A 15,607-nucleotide genomic window follows, 5' to 3' on the forward strand; every position below is an offset into this window, starting at 1 on the left:
AGCAATTGGCTGCACAAGAAGGAGGACTGAATGGACTCGTAGGCTCTGAAGTTCTACATTGTTTTGTTTTTGAGTGCAGCTATGTAACCAACAAATAAATAAATAAATCTGCATTTATAAGTTGCACTTTCAGGATAAAGAGATTGCACGATAGTACTTGTATGAGGTGAAGTGAAAAACACTTTTTTCCTTTTATCATTTTTACAATGCAAATACTTATAATAAAAAAATAATATAAAGAGAGCACTGTACACTTTCTATTCTGTGTTGTAACTGAAATCAGTATATTTGAAAATGTGGAAAAACATCCTAAAGATTTAATAAGTTTCAATAGGGATTCTATTGTTTAACAGTGCGATTAAAACAGCCATTAATCGTGATTTTTTTTTTAATCATGATTAATTTTTTTGAATTAATCACATAGGTTAACTGCAATTAATTGACAGTCCTCGTTAGTACCATTATACTGATGAGACCTCATCTGGAATAGTGTGTGCAATTCTGGTCTCCCAGGTTTAAGAAAAATTAATTCAAACTAGAAAAGGTGCAGCAAAGGGCTACCAGGATGATTCTAGGTACTTTATGAGAGGAGACTCAAAGAGCTTGGCTTATTTAGCCTAACCAAAAGAAGGCTGAGGAGAGATATGATTGTTCTTATGGCCACATTGGAAAATAACCTAAATAACTCCCTTCCCTCCCTCGTATTTATCCCTCTGATGTGTTTTTAGAGAACAAACTGCCCATCAACAAGTTTAGACTCTAAATTAGGTGAAGGTTTCTAAACATCAGAGGAATGAAGGAATATGGAACAGCCTTCCAAGGGGAGCAGTGGGGGAAAAAGTCTAACTACCTTCAAGACTGAGCTTGGTAAGTTTAAGGAGGGGACTATATAATGGGACTGCCTACAATAGCATGTGACCCGTCGGGGACTGCTAGGAGCAAAAATCCCAAATGGCTGCCGACAGGACACTAGATGGGGAGAGCTCTGAATTATTACAGAGAATTCTTCCCCAGGTACCTGCCTGGTAGGTCTTGCCCACATGTTCAGGGTCTGATTGCCATATTTGGGGTTGGGAAGGAATTTTTCCCCAGATCAGACTGGCAGAGATGGTGGTGGTTTTTCATCTTCCTCTGCAGCACAGCACAGGGTCACATGCAGGTTTAAACTAGTGTAAATGGTGAATTTTCTGTAACTTGAAGAGTTTAAACCATGATTTGAGGATTTCAGTAACTTAGTCAGAGGTTAAGGGTCTATTTCAGGAGTGGGTGGGTGAGGTTCTGTGGCCGGCAACATGCAGGTGGTCAGATTAGATGATCACGATGGTCCCAGTCTATGAAAGATCCCCTTTGACACTAATGAGCTCTGGATCAGGCACTAAGGTTGCACAGGCAACTTTAATGCTAGCATTTCCTTATTTTTTGAGTGCTTGATTTTATGGTCTTAATACTACATCTTTTAACCTAGTTTTTGCAGATAATTAACTACAAAAATTGAAAACTAAGTTCTGTTGTGCAGAACTATACTGTTCTACCCCCCATGGGTCATCAGCAGGGTTTAAACCCAGGACTTCCAGATCCACAGCACAGACCTCTACAGCTTGAGTTAAAAGAGAAACTGATCGAAGTAGAAGATTTATCCTCTGCGGAGCAGCTACGATAGAAGTATGAACACACATAGCCAGCAGTTCACACACTATTTGCTAGACAGCAGTGGAATACTGGGACTCAGAACTCCTCAGTTCTATTCCTGGCTCTGGAGAGTCTAATTGCTACAAACAGCACAATCTAACACACAGTTAGCATATGCATTTTGAAAGATAGTGCAGTGGTGGCTGAGACTTGAGTCTGATATACCAGTTCTACCTGAACTGGACTTGTGCAACCTTCTGGTTATCCCATCTGTGAAAAGGGAACAATGTGTGCCTTCCTCCTCAGGGAAGCATGTGGAGCCTTGCTCAGTAACAAGGTCTGTAAGTCCACAGTATTAATACCATTCTCACCTTGGGTTCTATCTCACCACTCCTTTGCCTAGGCCAAAGGGGTGGCTGTTGCATCCCTCTGAAGTTCTAATTCTGTAGGGCATGGGAACATACCCAGAGCAGATGGAAAGTCAATAAGACCCAAGAGTATTGTCAGTCAGAATGCAGGAAGGTGTGTGGGGCCTGGTAGCGTCTTCAGTACAGATGCAATGTTCAGAGATTTTAGTAGCAAGCTTCTAACAGGCTCTATGGGGCACATCCAAATATTGTTCAAAGACTTGTAACTTGGCCAAAGCTTGGTGGATTTTCACAGCTACAGGAAAAGGCATCTCTGACTTCAGAACAACACCTCTGATTAATTTTGAATTCCTGCTCCAATCCACGGAAGCAGTGGAACTTTTCAAAGAAAAGGGGGGGGGGGAGGGGAGAAAAAGTCAACTCTCTATTCTTCCTCACTTCATCCGTCCAAGTGGTTAAGTTGGGTTGCTGATGCTTACCAGAAAAATTCAGCATGAGACAGAGACCAAGCATAGAACAGTTAAAGTTAATAGTTAAAGTTAGGCAAAGATATACGCAACTAAAAACAGAAGCTTATTTTAAGAAGTGTTACGTCATACCTATAGAACCTGCTACTAAGTCCATAAAGATTAATGTTTTATTATTAGTATTTTACACCTGTATTCACTTTTCATCCAGATATTCAAAGCACAAAGAAAAATATCCTCATTTTTACAGATTGAGAAATTGAGGCTGAGATATTTACCAAATTTACCATTGCAGCCACTGATTTTAGTTGCCTAAATCTAAGACATTTTGGGCCTAATTTTGAGACATGTTGACCACTTGCAGTTATCACTCACTTCAACTGGAAATGCAGGAACTCAGCGCTTCTCAAAAATAAAACCCCAGGTATGTTAGATTGGGCTCTCAAAATCAGTTCTGGCCCAAGTGACTTATTCACGATGTGGCTTTGGCTAAGTGCCGGAACTGGAAACAGAAAATGAGTTTCCAGATCTGCAGGCTCACGGTCTAGTCACTAGCCATGATGCCTTTTGAGTCTTCTTTGCCATTCTGAGAAACCAAACATTAAAATAGGGGTCATAAACCATTAACCTATTTTGTGTACAATATTTAGAGAGCCTCTAGACCTGGTTCCCAAAGAAGTAGCATTAAGACTTGTCTTGTTCCTTCTGAACAAGTGTTATGATAGCGGACTCTGATTAGGTAACAGGTTTTGATTAAACCATCAATATTTTTACATAGCAGATAAACCTAAGACACGAGCACTCTCAGTCATATGGCATAGAAAAAGTTACAGAACTATTTCAGATAAGTTCTTTGGAAGAGATGCCTATATTTAAGGGTTTGGCATGACAATTTAAAAAAAAAATAAATTTAAGGCCACTAATTCTGCCAGATGAAAACATGTATTATAAATGTTGTTAAAAGATTGATCAATGCTAATTCGAATAGAGCAACAACCAAGTTCTCAGAGGAAATGCCCTAAAAATATTTTGGCAAGCAACACAGGGCTTCTGTATGAGACACAAAATAAGAATGGATAAATATTTTGGGGGGGGGGGGAGAGAGAGAGAAAGAGAATCAGATTTAAATCAAAGAACAAACAAACCTATATTAAATAAAATTTGAAAATCTGACAACCTACATTAAGGCCTTAACTTAGCATACTCTATTAAAATCATTTAAATTAAATTTTAAAAAAAACTAATCTTCAAGTGATGCCAAAAGGTTTAAAGAAAGTCAAAACACTGAACCAATGAAAGTCACTGGCCAAGTACCTGGAACTAGAATTTGTTGAAGTGCAAAACCTGCTTTTGACAGCAGCAGCCTTTTCTGCAAGGGCAAAAATAATGTTTTCTATATTTGTTTATTCCACTAGTTCAATTAACAGTTCATTTAACACTGAGAAACTGACTGGGAGCTGGAAAAGCAGGAAAACTTATTTTTCTCTTCCAATTTATGAATAAATACTAGGTCAGAGAGGTTGAGCTCTACTAGTCCTAAAGTCTTGAAAAATATTGTGACCAGAAACATTCAATTCACTATCTACAGACCAGAATTCCTTTGCTTAATAAATCAGTTTTAATTTATCAATAAATGTTTTCCATTTATTTTTTTCTTATGTATCCAACACAGTTAAGGTAGTTTTATTTAACTAATAAAAACAATTTTAAAATGCTGGTTTTGTGCATTGTAATTTAATTCCAATTTCCATCCAAATGCAGCTTGACAATTCACAAGTAATACAATGAATCACCTAGTAAATAAGAAATATCATTCACCATTTTCTAACATAATAAAAAGTGTAAAAATTTAAGAATCTGTAACAAACCTTTATAAACTCCATAAGTATTTAAATAAAGGGGCACAGCTATAGTGTATCCTCAAAATTAGAACAAAGAAGTAGCTGCCAGAGTTTCCAGCCAATAAAAGCAGAAGCAGCCAAAGCAGTGACTCCTGTATTGGAATGAGGGGGTAAAATGGGGCACAGCCAGGGTCACCTTTCTCCCAGCATTCCCTTGGATCCAGAACTGTACAAGGGATAGCACCCTCACTCTCTTGGCACTAAGACCCAGGTGGTGCTGTGCCTTGCCGTCCCTCACCCCCACGTGATCCAACCTTGGGGGGAAACTACAGAGAGACTCCAGCAAGTAAGAACAGAAGCAGCCTATTCAGGGATTCCTGGACATTCAGAGACATTTCTATATATGGCGGGACTTTCTCCATCCTGTACTGATTGGGTGCTTGATCCAACCCCCCCGCCCCATCTTTTTTCTCCTGCCCAGTTCCCTTCAATCCCTTTCCCTGTAACTAATCCCCTCCTAAGCACCCATCTCACACACAGCCCCAAAAAAGAATCATGGCACTAACATGACATCAGCCAACATAACATGTTTACTCTGCTTGTCTGTTCTACTCTCTTAACCCACACTCTGCCTGTCTTGTCTATTTAGATTGTAAATTCTTTGGGGGCAGGGACCACTCTGTTTGTACAGTGCCTAGCACAATGGGGCCCTGTTCTTGGTTGGTCCTTAAGCACTACTGTATTAAACATGATTAATTATAGAAACCAATGAAAATCAACCTCTCTTTAGGAAAATAAGTACAAATGCAAAGCAAGATGGAAACTGTTCATTTAAATCGTGATTAGAATTAGTGATTTAAAATTGGTCCACCTTGCTTGCTCACATACATTTATATATTTGTACACAGTATTTATAACTACCAACCCGCATGTCACTAATCACTGTAACAGTGTATTACAAGGATCGGCAACCTTCGGCCTGCGGCCTGCCAGAGTAAGCCCCCTGGTGGGCCGGACTGGTTTGTTTTCCTGCCGCATCCACAGGTTTGACGGATTGCAGCTCCCACTGGCAGTGGTTCACTGCTCCAGGCCAATGGGGGCTGCAGGAACTGGTGGCCAGCACATCCCTCAGCCTGCATTGCTTCCCGCAGCCCCCATTGGCCTGGAGCAGCGAACCGCAGCCAGTGGGAGCCGCGATCCGTCAAACCTGCGGACACGGCAGGAAAACAAACCGGTCCAGCCTGCCAGGGGGCTAACTCTGGCAGGCTGCAGGCCAAAGGTTGCTGATCCCTTTTATAGAAGGGCCAAATCTTATATTATTAAAAAACAGATACTTCTCAAAGCAAATCATTTGAGGTTATAGTGTTCATAAATAAGAATCTCTTTGAAAAGGAAAAAAGTGAGTAACAAATCTAGAGACAAAACTGTTTCATTTTGGATTTAATTACACGGAGCAAAGGATATATATACTTACATGGGCTGACATCTCTGTATCTATTTCGATTTCTGTTTTCTGGATATTTTGCAACTCTATGAGGATAGTCATTGGATTTACGCCGAATTTCCTTAAAATTACAAAAATAGAGTTTAGTAATCTCCTCAATTCACTCTGAGGAACATTCTGCACAGCAAAAAAAAGTATTTTAAAAAATCATATTATAGTTTATCAAGGTTCACCTTTGCTCAGGACTTCATTTGTGCCTGGCATTTAGAACTATCAGCTTCTTACACTACTCTAGTCAGTTAACACTGCAGAGACAGCAGAGACAATTTGGTGAGTATTTCACATGACATGAAACAAGGGAGGATAAAGGATTTGGCATGGCTATGCTCTTTGCATATGTCTTCATATGGTGTCTCCCATGCCAAAATGGGACTTAAATAGGTCTAATACTGTTTTACAAAATGTTCCCTCTGCACCATGAAGTGCCTGTGAAATCCAATACAGCTCCTCTCTTTTGTCAAGACAGATAGTGCTTGGCGATTTCAGCATCAAACAGATAACTCTGAGTTATCTCCTGATTTGTAGCTGTGGTAACAACCGTGGGACTATTCCAGTGGTCTGATAACTCACACAGCTGACCACATCCAGGGTCTGTTTGGAATGGAACAAAGGCAATTAACTCCATCAGCGAGAGGTCACGACACACCATCCCAAGAACAGCAAGGGATATATTTTGAGGGTCTGCTCTCAGAAGTTCCTAGAACAAGTACATTTCCAGAGTGTTCTGAGAGACAATACTATTTAACAGACTAAAAGAATGGCGAAGTATGATAGTGTGAAGGGATGGAGAAGGGGTTTTAGCGATCAGCCCTTGACTAATGACAGTGGCTTCTAAATATAGAATTTCAGAAACGTAGGGCTGGAAGAGACCTTGAGGGTCCATTCAGTCCAGCCCCCTCCACTGAGGCAGGCCCTAGTATACCTAAATCATCTCTGACAGGCGTTTGTCTAACCTGTTCTTAAAAATCTTCAATGATGGGGATTCCACAGCCTCCCTTGGTAACCTATTCCAGCACTTAACTTTCCTTAAAAGTTAGATATTAGGAAAAAACTTACTAACCCACATCCTCCTTGTTGCAGATTAAGCTTATTATTTCTTGTCCTACCTTCAGTGGACATGGAGAACAATTGATCCTCATCCTCTCTATAACAGCCCTTAATATATTGGAGACTTATCAGGTCACCCCTACAGTCTTTTTTTTCCAGAAGAAATATGCTCACTTGTTTAAACCATTCCTCATAGGTCATGTTTTCTAAATCTTTTATCATTTTTGTTGCTCTCCAATTTTTCCACATCTTTCTTAAAGTGAAGTGTCCGAAATTGGATACACTACTCCAGCTGAAGCCTTCCCAGTACTGAGTAGAATGGGACAAATATTTCCCATGATTTCCATATAATACTCCCGTTAATATACCCAGAAAACTCCATCACACTGTTGGCCCATATTCAATTTGTGATCCACCTTTTCAGCAGTACTATCACCTAGCCAGTTACTTCCGATTTTGTAGTTTTGCATTTGATCTTTCCTTCCTAAGTGTAGTACTCTGCCCTTGTCTTTTCCCAATTTCGTCTTGTGGATTTCAGACCGATTCTCTATTTTATAAAGTCATTTTGAATTCTAACCCGGTCCTCCCAAGTGCTAGCAACCCCTCCCATCTTAGTGCCATCTGCAAATTTTATAAGTATACTCTTCACTACATTAGCCAAGTCATAATGAAAATGTGGAACAAGTACCCGGCCAAGGACAGACCTCTGTGGGACCCCACTGAATATATCCTCCCAGTATGACAGTGATCCATTGATTACTTCTTTGAGTACAGCCTTTCAACCAGATATGAACCCACCTTATAATAATTTCAGCTAGAACACATTTCCCTAGGTTGCTTATAACAATGTCATGGAAGACCAGATACATCATGCCTACTGCTCCCTCCCCTCCACATCCACTAAGCCAGGAATCATGACAAAGAAAGAAATTAAGTTGATCTCATGATTTATCCTTGAAATCTATGCTGGCTATTTCTTATAACGGTATTATCCCCTAGGTGCTTACAAAAATTGTTTAATAACTTGTTCCAGGTATGGAAGTTAGGGAACAAAGAGGACCTGGGGTATAAACTGGTCAGCCTTTTTTAAAAGAAAGGTACGATGTCTGCCCTTCTCCAGTCCTCCGGGATCTCCCCTGTCCTCCATGAATTCTCAAAGACAACTGTTAACAGTTCCAAGATTCCTTTAAGTACACTCAGTGAACTTTGTCAGGCCTCCCAACTTAAATATATCTAACTTAGCTAAAATATTCAATCTGTTCTTTCCCTATTCTGGCTTGTTGTTAACACTAACTGTGTTAAGCATCTGGTCACAACTAACCTTTAAATAAAGTCTGAAGCAAAAGAGGCATTAAATTCTTCAGGCCTTCTTGATATCCGTTATTAGACCTGCTATTTAGTCTCACTAAACAGTGGGCTACACTTTCCTTCATCCTCCTCTTGCTCCTCAGTAATAAGAGATTCTGTAAATATATGTCTTTCATGTCCTTTGCTAGGTGTTTCTGATTTTGTCCCTATATGCTTGTCCTATTCATCTGTATTCATCCTTAGCAATTTGTCCACGCTTCTATTTTTTTTTTTTTTACTCCTGGGGAAATTCTGCACCCCTGCACAATGCAGAATTTGCGCAAATTTCACGTTTCCACTATAGGGGCTGTGTAGCTGCTGACAGCCATTAGGGGATGCTGGACTCTGCAGAGCCCAGCTCTCCAGATTGTAGTGAGTGGAGTGCCCAGTCTAGTAGGGATGGAGGCTCTGCACACTCTGGCTACCTGGCTTTATCCTCATCCGCCCCAGGACAGGAAAGAACCCAGGAGACCCGGCTCTTGCAAAGGGTGAGAAAGGGCAGGGCAGCACCACACCACATCCCACACCACAACAGTAAAGAAGCTTGGGTGGGGAAGAGTAAAGGCTCTGAGGGGAGGAAGGAGGGTGTCTGGACTCTGGGGATGCCCTGCAGCTGAGTTCTGAGGGGGGGGAAGGGGTGCCCCACAGTTGGGCTCTGGGGGGAGCAGGTACGGGTGTCTGGGTTGGAGGGTGCCCCATGGCTTGGCTCTGGGGGGCCCCAGGCAGCTCCCTTCAGTACCCCTCAACTGGAACTGGGTTGTCATAGGGTTGGTTTTTTTAAACTCTCTATTCCTGAGGGAATTTTTTTTTTTTTAAATCTGTATTGTTGACAGGTAGTTTAAAATAAATTAACAAAATTGAAACTGGAATGATTATGTTGTGTTATTTTGACAAATAAACTACATAGAATTTTAAAATATTATGCGCAAAATTTTTAGGTGCATAATTCCCCCAAGAGTAACTTTTGTAAGATTCCCTTTGATTTCTGATGATTAAAGAGCTCTTGATGGAGCCACATAGGCCTCTTACTATTCTTCCCATCTTTCCTCCTCTTCTGGTTAGTCTCCTATATGTCTTTAATATAGGGGTGGGCAAACTACAGCCCAGGGGCTGCATCCGGCCCTTCAGACATTTTAATGTGTCCCTTGAGCTCCCGCCAGGGAGCAGGGTCCGTGGGCTTGCCCAGCTCTGTGCATCCTGTGGCGCCGCGTGGCTCCTGGAAGCAGCAGCATGTCCCCTCTCCAGCTCCTACATGCAGGAGCAGCCAAGCGACTCCACACGCTGCCCCCACAGATCCCACTGGCCGGGAACCATGGCCATTGGGGGCTGCAGGGGCAGTGTCTGCAGACAGGGCAGCGTGCAGAGCTGCCTGGCTGTGCCTCAGCATAGGAGCCGGAGCAGGGGACATGTTTCTGCTTCTGGGAGCTGCTTGAGGTGAGCACCGCTGGGAGCCTGCACCCCCTCCCAAGCCCCATCCCTGCCCTGATCCCTCTCCTGCCCTCTGAACCCCTTGGTCCAGCCTGGTGCATCCTCCAACACCCCAAACCCTCATCTCAGAGCCCTCACCCACATACACCTCCACCCCCAATTTCGTGAGCATTCATGGCCTGCCATACAATTTCCGTATCCAATGCGATGCTCGGGCCAGAAAGTTTGCCCACCCCTGCTTTAATATCTCTAAGTGCCAGCTCTCCTGACTTTTTCCTTTAGACGTTCTTCCCAAGAACTTACCTACCAGTTTTCTGAAGTCTGGCTTTTTGAAATTTATTGTCTTTTTTCTGCTACTCTCATTCCTCCCTCTCCCTAGGAATCATTGATTCTATCACTTTCACCCAAATTGCCTTCTACCTTCAGATTCACAACCCGTTTCTCCCTGTTGGTCAGAATCAAGTCTAAGATGCCTGCCTCCTCGGCTTACTTCCTCCACTGTCTGAAACAAGAAATTCTACCAACGTGTTCCAAGACCTATTATAAGCTGTATCTGTGCCAGTCCCCAGCTTCATCCTCCAAGGCCAGCTTCATCTAATACAGGCAAATAGAAAAGATGGCTAGAGTGCCAGGCGTCTGCTGAGTTTGACTAACTGCGACAGAGACCTTTTTGTAGTCTTTCTGTACTTGTATCTGAGAAGATAAAGAAAAGTTTTACACTGTACAATAGCACCTTGTCAAGTCTTCTCTCCTTCCTTCACATCAGTGATGCTGCTACTTCTGACAATAAACGTCCCACAGGACTCAAAGAATATTCTCCCCTTTTTTTCTCTCCAGCAATGCCACTGCAGAGGTCCCGACTATTGTTTGCCTTGACTATTATAATCTCCTCATGGGCTTCCTTCAATCTACCACCTGCATCATCCTCATTACAAAAAAGCCCCACTCTCGTCAAATCTCTTCAAATTGTCTTCACTGTTCTTCCTGAAAACAGGTATAATCAGAGAGGATTTCTATGGCACTATAATCTAAAATGAACTTGGATCCTGTTGTTAGATATGAATATTGTCACTTTTATTGAAATATCATTACATATAAACAAATTAATCATTTATGCATTAAAAAATCTGTGAGGTAAGTGTTGTGGAGTTTCCCATAAAAATAAATATATTATTCTCTTTTTTTTTTTTAAAGTGTCTCTCTCAAAAAGTTTAGTGCACATTTTAAATTGTATACACATAGCTTACTGACAATTTTGGAGCAACTCAACCTACCAGAGATACAAGAGTTAAAAACAACAAAAGTATCCAAAAGAAACCTCTCATCGGAATGCATTACTTTAAGCTCTTCTCTCTCAGTATGCATGTTTACATACAAAACCCTCTGATTTGCCACAGAGGTTAGACCAGCAAGGGATATGACTACAATGACCCAAAATCTGTTGGAGGAGAGTTTCTCGACAAACACTGGCAAGTCCATGGAATTGGAGGACTCACTCTACAAGGAAGGAGACCCCACCTTTTTTCGCCTATTGAATTTTTCCTCGAGAATTTCCTGAGCATAACTTGCAGTCTTCCTTGCCTCCAGTATTCATTACCCATCTATATGGGGAGGCTTGCACCAGCGCTCTCCCAACACTGGAAGAAAACCACCCCCACAAGGGGAGTAGCTCCCAGAGCTGGGTGCACTGTCTACACTGGCATTTTACAGCACTGAAACGTGCAGCACTTAGGAGGATGTGCGTGTGTTTTTTCACACCCCTGAGCAAGAAAGTTGTAGTGCTGTAAAGTCGCTGTGTAGACAAGGCTTTAGACAAGTCACATTCACCTGGTGCTGCTTATTCCTCATTTGTAAAACAGGCCTAACATCTAATAACTCTGTGGGGTGTGATGCCAGCTAGATGAGCAACGTTTGTAAAGCTATTTTATAAAACCTTAACTCGAAGGATAGGAGTGCAAATTATTAATCACTACTATTTTGGCAAAAATAAACGTAGTAGCTCTGACTCAGGTGACCCAACATATGAAAGGCAGTTACTACACATCATGCAACTTCTGGTGACATAACGTGTGAAGTGGTCTTGCCATTAGATCTTCACAAGCAATTAACGCTGCCAGAATATTGGCGCTACGCTGCGAACAAGGGACAAGCAGGAATGCCCCAGCACCACTGCAAAGCTGGCGGCAGCCGCCGCAGCCCTCTGCTCCCTCGCGAGTATCTCACAGATATTGCTTTATCCGCCTGCAGAACGACACCCAGGACGAGAGGAGTCCGCAGCGTGCGAAGGGCAGAGGGGAGGCCGGAGGAGCAGCCTGACAAACACACTGAGGCACGGCTTCAGCAGGCAGCGCCCCAGAGGCCGGACTAGGAAGCGGGGGCGCCGGCAGGCGAGAACTCATCGTTGCGCGTGCGCATTTTCAATGCTGCTCTACCCGCACTTCATTCAACACGCGCCTCATCCACTCACCCCCACCCCTCGTACTTGACGCACGCGTGCTCCCAACAGCCCTGTGCACCTCCTCCCATCTCCTCATGGAGCATGCGCACTTCCACGGCGCTCCTCTCCCCCCGCCCCTTCTCGGAACATGCGCAGTGTCTCCCGGCGGCTTGGTGCTGGCGCTACCGCGCGCACCTGAAATCAAGCCGTGGCCCAACGACTTCCGTTTCCCAGTGTAAGACAAGAGCCTCGCGTGCCGCCCGTCTCTCCCTCCCCTCCCCCAGCCCTCGATAAAGGGAGTCCCTTGTTCACTCACAAAGTAGCGAGCCTGCCAGTCGTTAGCAGTGTCGATCTCCTGGAACTCCTGCTCTATGGAGGCTGCCATGGTCGCGGCCGGAGCGAGGGTGGCCGCTGGAGTCCTGCAGGCTCATAACCTCTCGCTGGCTCGCTCGCTCCGCCCAGAGCACGAGCGGCGGCGAGCGCAAGTCCCAACTCGCCGCGCGCTCCGTCTTTGCCTGCCTCACAGTCCGCCGCGGCTCGCTAGTCGCCACCGCCGCCGTCATGCGCATGCGCGGTCGCAGCCAACCAGCCTCCGCCTAGCCGGGGCAGTCGACACCCCACCCCAGGGAAAGCACCTGGGTTGACGTCACGATACGTTCTGGGCCGGGGTGGGGTGGGCTGGGAGAGCGCAGAGGTGGGGAGGGGGTGGGACCGCCAGGGGGCTCCCTGCCCGCCCCTCTGTGAGTGGGGGAGAACGGCGGGGGGAGAGGTTGCGGAAGGACCAGAGCCCCGCCCCTCTCCGCCTGTACCGCGGCCGGGGTCTCCGCTAGTCCGCTGGGCTCGGAGTCCTGAGACGCCTGACTGGCTGACAAACCCCCACCAGCGAAGGCGGCGCGGCGGCTGCCCAAGGGCGCGCGCGCTGGCGCTGGATAATGCTCAACCGCCAAACAGCGGAACGTGCCGAGCGAGCGGCGCCCGCGTCACCTTAACTCTGCCCTGTGGGAACGCGGCTCAGGCCCGGCCCCACGTGTGTCCTCTGCCTTTGCCGGCAGGGCGTGTCCCCCGGGGAGCACAGCAAGGGGCCACTAGCGCAAAGTCAAAAACCTCTTTGCTGCGGCGGGGAGCCATTTGAGTGAGCTGCTCTGACCGCCAGCAGCCTGCACCTGCCTTGCATTCAAACACTTAGCCCAGTCTGCAGAAATGCTGGCATGCCTGGTCATTTTACAGCCTCTTTATGCACAAAATGCCCTCTGACCTTTCTTTTCACTTACCCATCAGTGCATCTGCAGGTTGCTCTCAGATCTCACCTCTGTACTGACAGTCCCCTTGGCAAGATCATTCCTGTACACAGGTACTGATTTAATCCTCAGAAGTCAGCACTGAAATGAGCCAATATCTCAAAGTACACTTGCACATCTTTCCTTAGATCACACATGCTGAGGAAGCAGGGAGTGGGTGTCAGACTCTAAGAGAGGCAGGACTCCCAATCACAGCTATGCCAAGCTAATGCCAATTAATCCTTTAATCATTCAATACAGCTACGGTGTATGCAGATAATTTCCAAAGGTTATTATCAGCTCCAGGGGGCTAGAGCAGGTGTGGGCAAACTTTTTGGCCCAAGGATATAGAAATTGTATGGCAGGCCATGAATGTTTACCAAATTGGAGTTGGGTGCAGGAGGGGGTGAGGGTGAGGGCTCTGGCTGGGGCTGTGGGCTCTGGGGTGGGGCCAGAAATGAGTTCAGGGTGCGGGAGGGGGCTCCATGTTGGGACCAAAGGCTTTGGTTGGAGGGCAGGAGGGGGATCAGGGCACGGGATTGGGGTACGGGAAGGTGGCTATGGGGTGCAGGCTCCGGACGGCACTTATCTCAAGTGGCTCCCAGAAGCAGTGGCATGTCCCTTCTCTGGCTCCTACATGGAGGTGCGGCCAGGCAGCTCTGCTGCTTGCTGCCCTGTCCACAGGTGCCACCCCTGCAGTTCCCATTGGCCGTCATTCCTGGCCAATGGGAGCTGAGAGGGCAGCGCTTGGGGTGGGGGCAGTGTGTGGAGCGGAGCCCTCTGGCTGTCCCTACGCGTAGGAGTCAGAGGGAGGGACATTCCACTGCTTCCAGAAACCGCATGGTGCGGCCCCCGACACCGCTCCTGAGCTGGAGCGCCGGAGTGGGGCAAGCCCCAGACCCGGCTCCCCAGTGGGAGCTCGAGGGCTGGATTAAAACAGCTGGTGGGCCAGATCCAGCCCATGGGACGTAGTTTGCCCACCCCTGGGCTAGAATTAAGGTTATGTTGGTGCATCCCTTCACTCTGTATTTCCTGGTTTTCAGAAGTTGAAGTTTGATTACCTACGCCAGTGTTTTGCAAACCGTGGGTCGTGACCCACTACTGGGTTGCAGCATGTAAGGCACTGGGTCACTTTTGTCTGGTCAGCACTGCTGACCGGGACGTTAAAAGTCCCATCAGTGGTGCTGCCCAGCTAAGGCAGGTTTGTGCCTCCCTTTTCCGACACTGTGCTGTGCCCTGGAGGCAGACAGCAACAGGTCTGGCTTCTTGGCAGGGGGACCACAAGGCTGCACATGCTGGCCCTGAGCACTGGCTCTGCACTCCCATTGTCCAGTACCTTGCACACCTCCACCTTGCATGCCTCCACCTAAGAGCCAGACCTGCTGCTATCCGCCTCCGGGGCACAGCACGGTCCATGGTGCACCCCAGCCGCGCTGCTGACCGGGAGCCGCCAAAGGTAAATCCACACCACAACCCCACACCCTAATCTCCTGCTCCAGCCCTGAGCCTCCCCCCACACACCTGGAACCCCTTTCTGCAATCCAAACCCCTCATTCCCAGCCCCACCGCAGAGTCTGCACCCAAAGCCCTGACCCCCTCCTGCACCCCAAGCCTCTGCCCCAGCCCTGAGCCCCCCCAAACCAGAGCCCTTCCTGTACCCCAAACCCCTTATTCCCAGCCCAGAGCCCTGACCCCCTCCTGTACCCCAACTCCTGCCCTAGCCCTGAACCCCCGTAGACCCAGAACCCCCTCCTGCACCCCAAACCTCTCATCCCTGACCCCAACCCAGAGCCTGCACCCCCAGTCCAGAGCCCTGACCTACTCCCACACCCCAACCCCCTGCCCCAGCCCAGAGCCTCCTCCCACACCCTGAACCTCTTATTCCCAGCCCCACCCCACAGCCCTCACCCCAACCCTCTGCCCCAGCCCTGAGCCCTCTCACACCCTAAATCCCTCATCCCCAGCTCTGTTAGGTTGCAGACATCAAGAATGTTCTTCAACTGGGTCCCCAGAAAAAAAGTTTGAAAACCACTGACCTAAGCTATTTCAGAGGTTTGAGTGTTCTGGAAGGGCACAAGATAACACAGGACAACCTTTACTCTGCCTTTTTTATGTTGGTGAATTTCCTATTTTTTTATGTAGCACACACTCTCACACACATACACATATTAATTTTGTTATTGTGCACTGGTAATCAAGGTCATGCTTCACATTTTTGTGAAGCGTAAGGTTGCTGACAGAGCAGGGAGACAAAACACAGAC

At 46.3% G+C, this 15,607-nt stretch overlaps 1 protein-coding gene across 2 annotated transcripts in view; it reads right to left on the reverse strand.

The window, feature by feature from the left end:
- PTPN2 (protein tyrosine phosphatase non-receptor type 2) overlaps window positions 1-12,642 on the reverse strand; it is a 55,703-nt gene extending 43,061 nt beyond the window's left edge. The window contains exons 1-2 of one of the 2 annotated variants that reach the window (XM_048840200.2): window positions 12,385-12,642; window positions 5,780-5,870 (exon numbers count right to left, since the gene is read on the reverse strand). In XM_048840200.2, coding sequence (XP_048696157.2) covers window positions 5,780-5,870; window positions 12,385-12,453 — 160 coding nt within the window. In that variant the 5' untranslated portion in view covers window positions 12,454-12,642. The remainder of the gene's footprint in view (window positions 1-5,779; window positions 5,871-12,384) is intronic. The other variant, XM_048840202.2, reaches the window with a different exon arrangement.
- Between the last annotated feature and the right edge of the window lie 2,965 nt (window positions 12,643-15,607).

The sequence above is a fragment of the Caretta caretta genome, chromosome 2, assembly GCF_965140235.1.
Source record: "Caretta caretta isolate rCarCar2 chromosome 2, rCarCar1.hap1, whole genome shotgun sequence".
NCBI classification, from domain to species: domain Eukaryota; kingdom Metazoa; phylum Chordata; order Testudines; family Cheloniidae; genus Caretta; species Caretta caretta.